The sequence below is a fragment of the Austrofundulus limnaeus genome, unplaced genomic scaffold (assembly GCF_001266775.1).
Source record: "Austrofundulus limnaeus strain Quisiro unplaced genomic scaffold, Austrofundulus_limnaeus-1.0 Scaffold408, whole genome shotgun sequence".
Taxonomy (NCBI): domain Eukaryota; kingdom Metazoa; phylum Chordata; class Actinopteri; order Cyprinodontiformes; family Rivulidae; genus Austrofundulus; species Austrofundulus limnaeus.
This window is the reverse complement of record NW_013952810.1, coordinates 35144-49032: the sequence shown is the minus strand read 5'-3', so window position 1 is coordinate 49032 and position 13889 is coordinate 35144. Positions and strand designations below refer to the sequence as shown.

At 37.7% G+C, this 13889-nt stretch overlaps 1 protein-coding gene across 1 annotated transcript in view; it reads left to right on the top strand.

Moving 5' to 3' along the window:
- The window catches only part of cab39l1 (calcium binding protein 39, like 1), a gene marked incomplete in the record, with an annotated part of 16160 nt that extends 13678 nt beyond the window's left edge, over positions 1-2482 (top strand). Inside the window, 1 exon segment of the mRNA XM_014024123.1 lies at positions 1552-2482. Within this exon segment, the coding sequence (XP_013879577.1) occupies positions 1552-1743 (192 nt within the window).
- Between the last annotated feature and the right edge of the window lie 11407 nt (positions 2483-13889).

The window sequence follows — 13889 nt, the reverse complement described above, 5'->3', positions numbered from 1 at the left end:
CACACACACACACACACACACACACACACACACACACACACACACACAATGAAAACTCTGCCTCTATAATCATGTAGCACCGATGCGACAGCTTTGTAAGCTACTTTTTCTTTCTTTAAAAGAAAATGCGACAGGTTTAGCCACAGCATGGTTACCTTATCGATAATTACTTTAAATATTACAGCAAGAACCACCAACACAGACCCTGTGTGACCAGGTTCCCATGAGTCTGTTCATGTTCTAATAAACAGTGTTGATCAGCAGCGCAGCTACGATCTAATGTAATGTCCTCAACTTTTAAAAAAGTAACAAGTAGTTTGTGAACCCAAAACACCATAAATCCAGATAGAATGAGCTGCTGTGTTAGTCCACAGGTCGTGGGCTGAGCGCCTCTCCTCTGTCACTCACCACACCGCAGGTCAGACAGTCCCGTTCAGGAGCATTAACCCAGATTAGCCCAGATTATAATCAGTCTTTAAAATGTGGTAAATAAATAATTTTCAGGAGGAAGTTTTTTGATAGTTGCATTTTCTAACTGTTGTCTTTTATATTTACAAGAGTTAAAGTTCTTCTAGAGTTCTAATGATTATTAGAAAGTACATGATTTGAGTTTTTTACTGTAATATTTTATTCATAACATGTTACAGAAGTCATAAGAAGCAGGTTTATTGTGAATAAACATTTCAAACATCTTCATTTCTACAAAACTGTCAAATATATTTACAAACAACACTAAACTGACTCAGATTAACATAAAATAAATCATGTTTTATCCTCCTCCTGTCGTCCTCGTTCCTAATCATGATCAGAGTGGGGCTGGAACCCGTCTCAGCTGCCTTTGGGTGAAGGCAGGCGACACCTGGACAGGTCTCCAGTTCACCAGGGACACCTGGACAGGTCTCCAGTTCACCAGAGACACCTGGACAGGTCTCCAGTTCACCAGGGACACCTGGACAGGTCTCCAGTCTCCATCAGGGACACCTGGACAGGTCTCCAGTCTCCATCAGGGACACCTGGACAGGTCTCCAGTCTCCATCAGGGACAGAGACAAAGAGACAATCAACCATCCACAGTCTGTCACACCTAGAGTCACACAGAAGAGCTCCAGAAGGTTTCAAAATGAGAACCCTGAACTCTGGACTCAGATTATCTGCAGCACAGTTCTAATCACTTATTATCAATAATAATTTACTATGATAAATTATTATTGTTAATTATCATGAGGAGTCCTTAGGATGTAGTTAGGCAATTAGATATTCACATAATGTAAATTTATTACTATAACTGAAGACGAGTCATGTAAATTGATGTTTTTATAAAACAAGTAGCCCCTACACCACCACCAATTTCCTAGGTGAAACACTATTTTATACACAAGTTTATCCAAAGCTGCAGAAGGAATAAAAGCTGTGAAAGCAATGGAAGAATAATAGTTAATCGGTCTTCAATGCTTCTGCATCAGCACCCTTAAAAATATTAGCGCTTTCGTTAACCTAATTTAAGCAGGAAACTTGTCAAACATTAACTAATATCTGTTTTGTATTTTTGAAGGTATTCGTTGCAAACCCCAACAAGACCCAGCCTGTGCTGGACATCCTGCTGAAAAACCAAACCAAGCTGGTGGACTTCCTGAGCCACTTCCAAACAGACAGGTCGGAGGATGAGCAGTTCTGTGACGAGAAAAACTATCTGATCAAGCAGATCCGGGACCTGAAGAGACCCACGGCGCCGGAGGAGGCTTAAGGCTGAACGGGAGGACTGCTCGGTGGTATCAGGTGGTAGATTATACAGGTGGTGGTTTGGGCTGCAGATGGCTGAGCGAGTGTAAAGAAGAGAAAAAACTAAAATAAAAATCACAAGCATTTTAAGAATTAATTTTAAGTCAAAGCAATAGGAAATAAAATGTTACTTCCTTTTTACTTTTTGGTTTAGTGTTGATATAAAGGTGATTGATCCATCGGCATGAGTGGGCCCAGAACTGTTCTGTAACCCACAGTGTTTCTTATTTAGTGACAATAAAAAGGCCTTTCCTCTGTTCACGTAAAGTCAGACCTTAAACTGTTACCCTCTCACAGACATGGTTTCTGGCAAAGACCAGAACCATCTCTGTGGTGTTCTCAGTCCTTTTTTAAAGAATTTATCTCTGTTTTAGAGAGTGAATTATTGAGAAGTAAAAAAATATTATTTTTCTAATGTATCTTGGAGGTAAACTGCTTACTCTGAGCGCTTCAATTTGCTTGATTATTTGCCTTATTGTGTGTTTGTGCAGGGGCTGAAATGACTCTTAGAGACGTGGCCTTGGCAGGATGATGTGAGGGATCTGATTGGTACATCAGTGGTGATAATTTGAGTGGTTGTTTGTGTTTTTGCCAATGTGTTAGCCGTCACAGGAAGTGTAAATCCAAACCGTTGAGGAATCAAACTCTTTTTTTTTTTTTTTTTTTTTTCCTGATGGGGCCCAGCAGCGCTTACATGACTGAAATAGAAACAAAGAATTGGATAATGCTGCAGGGTGGCACCCGTCCATTCAGGGCCGACACACACAGCAGGATTGATCTCACAGGAAGCACTCCATTTTATATTTTAGTGCTCAAATGGATGCATCTGTACAAACTTACTCTTATGTCATTTTGAAAACTTTCCTTTCAGTTAATGGAAACTCTGTTTTTTTGTCAAATTTTTTTTATTTATTCCATAAAAACAACATTAATTCTATATACAATAAAAAATAAAATATAAAAATGAAATGAAAGGCGGCAGAGAGAAGAAAAAAAATCTGATCTGACCCTTTTTTCTCAAGTATAAATTCAAACTCTAATAATCTTCAGTTTTTACTAAACTCGACTGATGTTGGGTTTTTGTCTTTTTCTGAATAATTTCTAAGAATTCATTTCGATAGATGCACTCTAACATGCATCAAAATATGTGTAAGTCAGAGTCACTTGAGTTAACAGATAGTTCATCTTCTGCCAAGACAGTTTTAAAGTCCAAGGACCTTTCATTTTTTCTGTCACTAAACCTACAAATGTTTAGTATCAGTAAATCACAACTGAGCCTCTTCACTTGTTAAAACAGTAAAGCAGGGGGTTCAAAGGTTTTAGGATTAAGAAGCTTTTTAGAAAATAAAGGGGGCTAACCATCGACCAAGGTGGTTCTGGGGTTTATCCCCCAGAAAAATGTACAATTTAGAACATCAGAAGAACATTGTCCTGACACTTAGAACAAGGCTTGGCAGGGTGTAAAATGTATTGTTGGACTACAATATGATAGGTGTAAGTTAGGTTGCTTGTATCATCGCCCCTGCTGACCACAGCTACAACAACGAGCATTAAAGCTCCATGCATACAAACAGTTTTAACAAGTGTTTTAACACCAGGCTGAAGGACAGGGACCGGTCAGTTCACACCATGATGCAACAGCTTTATTTAGATGACTTTAGTCAAATCAAGATTTTAATGAAAACAAACAAAAACCATGTCAGATGGTCGTCATGTTGTGCTTTTCTGCCAGTTTGCTGTCCGACAACAAAACCAAACGTGAGCGAGAGCAGCTTTGTTAGGATTTCAGTCACATGAGCTCACATTGAAGCTTGCTGTCACCACTTTCTTCTTGGGTGGTCCCAGTGGTGTTCTGTCGCCCATGTTTGGGGTCCCGGTGTGATGTCTTCACTCTTCTGCAGCCTTGGATGCAGGGCTCAGCTTGATTTGTTTTTGTTTTATTTTGGCCTTTTTTATTATTATTACTATTTACAGATTTCTCATCTTAAGACAAAAATTAAGATTGCGAAGGTGATCTGTGACCCCCTCCACCAAAGCCCTGTAAATGTAAAACAAAAAAAATTCTGGTCCTTGGACTTTAAAGAGTTTGTCTTGGTGGTTTTTGTCGTCGTGGAGAAAGACATGCAAACAGCAGCGTTCACAGGAGCTGGTTTGTTTTCTTGAATTTGTTTCTCACGTGCGTCAATGATTGCTTTAAAGTGACTCGGTTGCAACATTTACCTTCTTCCATTGTTACAAACATTTCTCAAATTTTGGATTTTAGAATAAGTTCAGTCTGTAGTCTTTAAGTATATACTTCATAAGATTTTCTAAACGCTGCCCCCCCAACCTTAATTTAACCAGAAAAGTTTAATTTAGTATTTTAAAACACAGTGCTTGTATGTGTGTATAAATATAACCTTGGACTGACTGCAACTTCAGTATCTAAACAGAAAACCTGATTTTTTTTTTGTTTTTGTTTTAAGACTCAAACGTCTCCTTTGTTGGTGCAACACGTGTGTTAATTCATAGTGAATTGCAGTGTGGTACCTTTTTATAACTAATGTTGCCTTATTTAACGATGTTTTAACGAATAGTAATGATGTCCAAATCTAGACCTAATTTGCTTTAACCCCAAAGTTCTGATGCCATGTTGCAGTTTTATGAAAGAAAAGAACCTCTGAGTTCCTTAAATATTCCTGATAATAAGGATCCGGTTTTAAACATTTGATTTAATCATGATTATTTGACATTATGTGATTTCAATGAGCATTTCAAAGAAACTTCTCTGCATTCACAAACTGAGTGTATGATATGTGTACCATAGTGGAAGTCCAGTCATGACGCACACTTTGGGAAAGACTTGCTGTTCACAGCCGTCCCACCAGAGGGCGCTGCTGACAGCAGCTGGCACCTTGTATTAGTTGTACAAACAAAGCATTTCAAGTTCCTCTTAGCCTACCTCCTAAGATTTTATTATACAGCACTGTTCAAAAGTCTCACTTTATGTTTGGCTGTAGAAATGAGAAGTAGTTGCAATGATTTGTTGCACAAGCCTGGATGGAAAATAAGACAAAAAGGGTTTTTAAATGAGTTTGAAAGAGTGGCCACTGCTATTTTTCACACACTGTTAATTACTTTTGTATCCACATGAAAACCTCTAAATAGGTCTCCATGGTTCTTGCTGAGCTCTGGACTCTGGAGGCTAATCCATGACTGTTGTTTTGGTTTTCATTTCATTTCAACTCAACTGAATTGGCAGCAAAAGGATAAATACCAATGCACTTTTCCACATGCATGGTGGTTTGAGATCTTAAGTTGTTTTTGTTTGTTCTTATTTGCATCATTTCATTGAATAGTGACAGAAATGCAAACCATGATTCGTCCTCCACCGTGTAAAACTGATGGCTTTAATTTTCACTGTCAGATCATTTCCTTACCACCTCTGAACATACTGACAGTTGTTTTTACCAAATAGTTTTTTTACGTGTGACTGTGGGCGATTTAGCAGATCTTGTTTTTACTAAAAGGCCCTGTCACACTAGACAACTTATGCCAACTTATGAACATTTTAAAGACGTCTACAATGAAGATGGAATTGGAAAAAAACAAAAGGAAGCTTGTTTTCGGTGTGTACATAGTGTAATTCTAACAAATTGATCAAATGTATCATTTTCATTAGCAATTTAGACATTAAAAATGTTTCATAAGTTGTCTAGTGTGACGGGGCCTTAAGATAATTTCTGACGAGGCTGTTGGTGGTCCAGATGTGTTTGTGCTTTCAGGTTTCTGCACATTTTTATTTGTCCTGTTTTTTCAACACAATGCAGCACAACATAATAAATATAATAACAGTTTGTGTTGAAATGAAAATATTAAAGAGAAGACTTTTGTGTAGTGCTGTAAGTTGCTGGTAATAGTCTATAGATGTCGATTTCAATTCTTTATGATCAATATATTTGTTTTTTAAAGACTTTTTTTGCTTTTTTTTATTTTCGCCTTATCTTTTCTTTCTTCTGCACTGAACATTTTCTTTTACCCTGGGAGCAAGTTTAATGTACATAATATTATAAAAGCAAATTGAAGTGTAAAAGCAACCATGAAAATAAAGTGTTATGGCAGTTTGTGTTGTGTGAATTTGTTGACGTCTTTGTGAGGGCAGGATTGCATTTTATAATTCTAATGAGCAGAAAATGGTTCCAAACTTTTACCTGGTCTCGACCTTCATCTACCTTCACTTTTCATTTGTACAGGAGCTGCAGTGAATGAAAACACTCAGTAATGGGATTTAAAATCAGGCTCAATCAGGACAAAAGCAAAGGTTTTGTTGATTTTCTTAAGTGGTAACATTGTCATCAATTGACGAGGATTTGCAGTCCGTCTGAGGAATATTAAGGCAATAAAAAATATATATTTTGAGCATATTTGGATGTGAGACTGCCTGGGAATACCAGGTGCCTTTAAACCAATGTAGGAGTTGTGCCCACATTGGAACTCTATGGAAAACCTTTGATCACAGGTCATAGGTCACCTTCTATGAAGGATGACTAAATACAATAAAAAACCCATCTTTACTAAACCAAATCTTATTTTCTCATTATGTTATAAATACAGGTGTGCACCATTAAAAGTTTTAGACCAGTTTTAATAAAAAATAGCTGTTAAAATCATTTTGTGGTTATCAAACCAACCCAACCCCCCATCTGATCTCCCAGACCAGTGTTGATTTAGTGTCACTAAATGAAGCTGCAATCTTTTGATCACCATTGTTCTCAAAGTCATCTTTATCTTACATTTAAGACCAGACTGAAGTTATTAAATTGTGTCTACATTTACTCATTGTTCTTAAAACTGGTTCTAATGCTTTAAAGGGGAGTTCAGATATTTTTGAAGTGGGATTCTGTGGAAAAATTAAAAATTAATACCTTACTGGCTACTTACAGCTCTTTGAAATAACCTCAGGTTGGAGGACTAAACAGTATTAACACTGCACTGAGGAGCTGTCGACTGGTCTGATGCATTTCCATTCTTTGTTTTTAGTGGTTCATGCAAACAAAATTCTATAAACATTTATACCATCAGCTCATATTACTCATCATTTTACATTGAATTTGTTGTGTTTGCAAGCACAAATAGCAGCAGCAGCCAGCTGTAGCACTTCCAGCAGAAATATATTTCTGTTTGAATACTGCCAAACGGACTGCAGTGGAAAGTTTAGAGAAACACTGTTCACATGCACCATTAAAACATTAAGCAGTTTTAAGTGCTCCACTTCAGGCGTTCTCCCTCTTGAATTCACTGTTAAGTTATTTTTGCACAAAATATCTCATTTTGTAGTTTTAATATACAGTGGGGTGTGAAAGTTTGGGCAGCCTTATTAATTTTCCTGATCTGATTGAATCATTGATTGGATTTAAAAAATCAGTTAAATATATCAAATAGGGGACAAACTGTGATATTTGAGAAGTGAAATGAAGTTTATGTGATTTACAGAACATGTGCAATAATTGGTAAAACAAAATTAGGTTTGATCAGATTTGGTTTGGTAAGTTCAGTGACCCTTGACCTCCATGCACAGGTGACTCCAATTTTGAGAAAGGGTATTTAAGGGGGGCAATTGTAATTTTTTCTCCTCTTTGCATCTTCTCTGAAGAGTCGCTGCATGGGAGTCTCAAAACAACTTTCAAATGAACTGAAAACAAAGATTGTTCACCATCATGGTTTAGGGGAAAGATACAGAAAGTTATCTCAGAGATTTCAGCTTTCAGTCTCCACTGTGAGAAACATTGTGAGAAAATGGAGGACCACAGGCACAGTTCAAGTCAAGGCTGGAAGTGGCAAACAAAGAAAAATCTGGAATAAACAGAAGTGAAGGATGTTGAGAACAGTCAGAGTCAACACACAGACCAGCACCAAAGACCTACAACATCATCTTGCTGCTGATGGAGTCACTGTGCATTGTTCAGCTATTCAGCACACTTTACACAAGGAGATGCTGTATGGGAGAGTGATGCAGAGGAAGCCTTTTCTCCGCCCACATCACAAACAGAGCTGCTTGAGGTTTGCTAAAGCACATGTGGACAAGCCAGCTTCATTTTGGAATAAGGTGCTGTGGACTGATGAAACTAAAATAGTTATTTGGGCAGAACAAGGGTTGTTATGCATGGAGGAAAATAACACAGCACTCCAAGAAAAACACCTGCTACCTACAGTAACATGTGGTGGTGGTTCCATCATGCTGTGGGGCTGTGGGGCCAGTACAGGGACTGGGAATCTTGTTAAAGTTGAGGGACGCATAGATTCCAATCAATATCAGCAGATTCTGGAGACCAATGTCCAGGAATACAACGTTCTGGAATCTCAGTCCCCAGATCTGAATATTATTGAAAATCTGTGGTGTCACTTAAAGAGAACTGTCCATGCTCAGAAACCATCAAACCTGAATGAACTAGAGATGTTTTGTAAAGAAGAATGGTCTAAAATACCTTCAGCCACAATCCAGACTCTTATTAGAAGCTGTAGGAAGAGTTTAGAGGCTGTTATTTCTGCAAAAGGAGGATCTACTAAATATTGAGTTAAGTTTTTTTTTGGTGCCCACATTCATGCACCTGCCTAATTTTGTTTAACCAATTATTTCTGTAAATCATATAAACTTCATTTCACTTCTGAAATATCACTGTGTTTGTCCCCTATATGACATATTTTGCTGATTTTTTTCCCCAAACAATGATTTATAAAGGTAAATCAGGAAAATTAATAAGGCTGCCCAAACTTTCACACCCCACTGTATGTATGGAAAAGATTAATACTAATGATCATTAGGCCAGCCTTTGCTGTTTTGTTTGATTTTATTGTTCATTTTATTACAGTACTTTGTTCATTGTTTTTATTTTATGCTCCTGTACAGCACTTTGGTTTTTATTGTGCTTTATAAATAAACAATGATGATGATGATGATGATGATGATGATGATTTGAACTTTATGTAAAGGATCAGTAAACATTTTCTCATAACTCAGATCTCAGACAGAAAAGAAGAGCAAAGTTACACTAGAAACCTCTTGATATGAGAATTATCAATTCAGGTTTTTTAGTGTGGACGTTCACAGTTTAAATGTGACCACTATCAGACTCTTGAGTGAGCAGTCCAAGGCCCTGAAGTGACCTGCGTGGACAGTAGACGTAACGTTACATGCAGCACGCTGTGTTTACAGAAGTAAATATAGAGCCTACAAGTTAATGTGTGTGTATTTCTGCTAAAGTTGTGTTATTGGAAAGACTAAATGATCATTTACTGTGCTTGTTTCATCCAATGTACACGTTTGATCTCACTGCTGGATCACTGATGATTTAGGGGCATGTGAGCTGCAGGCAACAGGGAACAAGGCCGGAACTGATGGCAAGATGAATGCAGCACGTCACCAGAAAGTACTGGAGGAACGTCTGTGCTCATCAGCTTGGAAGCTGCACACAGGACACTCTTGGATGTTCCAACATGACAATGATCCAAAACACAAGGGCAAGTCAATGTGTCAATGGTTACAGCAGAGAAAAATGAAGGTTCTGGAATGACCCAACTTAGTCTCCTGATCTCAACACCACTGAGCTCTGAAACGTGCAGTTCATGCAAGGCAGACCAAGAATTTATAGGAACTGGAGACATTTTGCAGAGAAGAATGGACAGTTTTACCATATAAGAAAATAAAGTGTCTCATCCAAGCTGTTATTGATGCTAAAGGACACAATACAAGGAAATAAGAACTAGGGTATATAATTTTTTGATCAAGGTCTTTTTTTTGGCATTTTCTGTTGTCATTATGATGTGAAAAGACAAACACAATTGTTTGATAAAAAATGGCTTCACCCTACCACTAAGCATGAGTGTAAGAATAGTTTTTGTGTTATCATTCATATTCTCTGGAAAAAAATTGCCAAAAAATAAAAAATAAAAAATCTCAATTCTGCAAGGGTATGTAAACTTTTGAGCTCAATTGAACTACTGTATCATATAGACTTGGGTCTGATTTGAGAAAATCTGGTTTGTCGTGTAAACACTAAAAAAAAGTGATATATGTCGCATTTTGGCAAAAAAGAATCAGATCTGGGTCACATTTTCCTGCAGTGTGGGAACATAACCTGTGATGGACTGGAGACCTGTCCAGGATGTAGTCTGGCTCCTGCATTGAGACTGCTGGAGATGGGCACCAGCTTCCTGTGACCTGGAAAGGAAAAGCATATAACAGCACTACAAAATGGCTGACTCACTATGTCGAGATTACGTTTTCTGTCACGTGCCTTCTGACTTAAAATGGACACAAGTTTGGTTCATCCTTTGTACTTGTAAATCAGATTATGTTGCTATTTGTGATTTAAGATTTGTGAGGTTTTGGATGTGCAAATAGGAATGTGTGTAATACAAAATAGATTAGTATCTGTAAAAATAAAAATTGTACCTGAGTAATTATGGGTTACAATTTTGTTAAGATTGCAGATACAAATAAAAAAAATACATGTAAATTTCTGTAATCAAATTTCTAACTTGCATGTAAATTTCAACTTTCAAGTATGAACTTTGACCCGTTTTTTTTTTCTGCCTCCAGCCGATTGGTCAAAGCCTTGTCAATCACAAATTTAACAATCCAGTCAGAGAACAGATGGGTTTGGCTGCAGGCTGGCACATTCCAAAGCTGTAGATCTATAAAGCAGGGGTGCCCAAACATTTTCCTCAAGGGGGCCAAAATGAAAATGTATTGGGGGGCTGCGTGCCAAATGCAGTAATATAATACTTGAAATACAAATATTTTTTAAGTAAAGTCCTTTATTTTTAACAGTTAAGCTAGCAGCCAGTGTGGTGGCCCACTTTTGTTTTAGTTTGTGAACTTAGAGAAAGTCTGCCATACGCTCAAGTAGGAAAAGCTCATGGGACATTTAATAAATTGATAAAATATGAGTTTTTGTGGCCTTATAAAGTGCAAAAATCTACATGTGTGGTTAAATCTAATCTAAATATCTCTTGTTGTTACTTGTATTTCATGCTTCATGTTTAATCTTAATAATCAAAGAGAAAGTCAACACCATGAGTGAAAGCTTTTGGCACTAGTCCCTTATTTAGTCACTTGGCCAATGGATGAAATGACTAAGTAGAAATACAGTTTCTACATAGAACAACAGGTTACAGCCTAGTAACTACTCAACTGCTGGTGGGCCAAATCAAATGGCTTGGCTGGCCAAATTTGGCCCACGGGCCCCACTTTGGGCTCCTCTGCTATAAAGGATAGAAGTGATGTCTGATAATCAATCATTGACGTTAATGCTATTGTATCATTTTTAGCAATGTGACCTTCGATATATATGAAAACTGATCTTTTTTCTGCTGTTTTTAGTCAAGATTACTGTGTTCACTTACTGAAGTAAAAAAAGAAAAAGAAAAAGAAAGATATGAGAAATAATACATATGTTGTGGACTTCTTTTGCTCTCACAGGATTTTATTTTATTTTTTTTACTTCTCTGCAAGTGGCGATGTGCACAGCTACAGTACAGGTGTACAACCAGGACGTTTTCATCATTAGAGAAGAAAGAACCACATAATTAGTGGAATGACATGGAAACACTATGTTTTGACTTGGATGTTTACAGTAATGTTCATTTGTCACAACAATGTCATTTCATTCTGGTAATGTTGACGGAATAATGAACTACTCATAGATGTATATGATACAAAATCGAAGACCAGAACACTTAAAGACATTACAAATAAGAATTTTTTTGGGTCCCTTGATTGGATCTCTGCATCCTGGGGGAGGAGCTAAACCCATGCTTTCAGCCAAAGCTAGAGGAGGGACAGTCTGCAGCCAGTGTATGGGACAGATAGCTGCTAATAATGGCCATTTAATAGGTTGATAACATTTCAAATGAGTGACATTCGGCATGAGGCAGTGATGTAAGCGGCCAATAAATGCGCACTCAGGAGGATGCAGCCCCTGAATTAAAACACAGTCTGAGGCTATTCAAAGAGCTACGTACATCAGGTAAGATACTAACTGTTCACAAGCTCTGAAGTTTCCCTGCTCTTTGCTTTTACTGTTGTAAAGAAAAAGATAATGACGCAAAACGTTCTCCTGACGTCACTGACCAAAAGCAAACCTGGCAGAGATAAAAGTGAACCAGTCAAGAAAAAGAAGTAGGTCAGAGTTCAGTCAGAGAAGAAGCTTTGCTCTCTCTCTGTGAAAGGGAGCGGATCTCCTCCTGCCAGGGATCTGTAAAAACCTCTGGTGAGCACATGAGTGGGGCAGGGTGGGTGTGGGCCGTGCTGCTGCAGGCATAGCAGAAGGAGGATGTGCGTGGGGGGCAGGGTTTTTTTCAGGGGTTAAAGGTCACGAGCCTCATGGGCTTCCTTGACCAGGACAGGGACTTGAATGGCGGAGCAAGATGAGCTTAAAAAACTCCTTCTCGTTTGTTAAGTTTCCAGTTTTATATAGAAAGAACCCGGGTTTAAATCTGATGCTAGATATCGACCCAATGCCTTGGGAGGATTTATTTATTTATTTATTTATTTATGTGTGGACATCCTGAGAGCTCGTCCTGCTCCCACCCCCACAAAGAGGAGCAGCAACAACAAAAAGATGCTCTGATTCCACTAAACTTTTAGTTTATTTTATTTTTTTTTAGCTGTAAATGGCTGGACGAGAGGGATGAGCGACATGTAAGGAGGTAAGTCATGATGGGTTCATCCACTGTGATCAAACCTCTCCATTCGGGTCAGTGAAGACGTGGCTCCTCATTATTCAGACTTTAGGTCTGTGAGTTTCAACACGGTTGATTTTTCTTTAGATTTTGGCACAAACTCAGCTTTATGTGTTACAGAGTCACGGTGTGCTTAAACCTTTACATCCCGTCGTAAAGTACCCGAGCGCCTGCAGTGTTTCTATTAATTAACTACGTAATTACGTCGTGGATCCATTTTTTTTAATTGAAGTGACGCACGTGCCTTAATACATATCTGAATGTTGGCGCCACTTTCATAAACTAAGCTCCCTGACTTCATTTATGGACCAAATTTACCTTCAAGTCTTGAGGTAAGACTAATGTAGACAGGGGAAAGAACAAGGTTGTTTATTACTATTTACTAAGCTTCTTTTTTTTAATTATTAAAATAGAGCCTGATAGCTTTTTTAACTCCGCCCTCGTGCGTGCTCAGCACGACGTTTCTGGAAATTTTCCACTGAACCTGCCCATCAAGAGGCACAGAGTCAGAAAGCTCTCATTGTAACAATAAACAATTCAGTTTAAAATCATGAAGAATTTATTCATTTAGTCAAATTAAAAACTTTGCCTTCCTGGCAAGATATAGATCTAACTCCAAAAGTTAATCAGATAAAATGAAGGCCTACATCCATTAAAATATGTGGTTCATGCATTGTTTTCATAAAGGCCCTGTCCCTGTCACACTAGACAACTCATGAAACATTTTTTATATCTGAATTGTTAAGAAAAGTGATATATTTGATCAGTTTGTTCGAATTACATTATGCACATGCCGATAAGAAGTTTTTATTTTCAAACTTTGTTAATTTCTTAAAAAACAAATTTTAATTCTATGTACAATAAAAAAGAAAACACAAATGAAATGAAAGGTGGCAGAGAGAAGAAAATATTATTATTTTATCTGACCCTTTTTGATGTGATAGTGATAACTCTTATAGCTCTTTTCTGCAAAACAAAAACAAGATTTGTAATAGTCTTACATGCTTCCCCCATACCCCAACACAATAGACCGAGTGTGGAACAATTAATGTGTTAGATGACATAAACAGAGCTTTATCATTAAACAAACCACTTACTTTGTAAAACAATGCAATAAATTTAACTATTTTAATTCTTAAATAATTTATGTGAGGTTTCATGACACCCAAAAACTTTACCTCACTGACTCTACTAATCTCCAAACACCATCAACTCTAACTCTGTATTTAAAAATGTTCATAAGTTGGCATTAGTTGTCTAGTGTGACAGGGACTTAACAAAGAGTTGACCACCATTGATAATGTTAATGGTAATTGCTCCATAGAACAACATGCACCAACAGTACATCTGAGGGTGGGGGTGTGGGTGTCAGGGTCTTTATTCCCATCC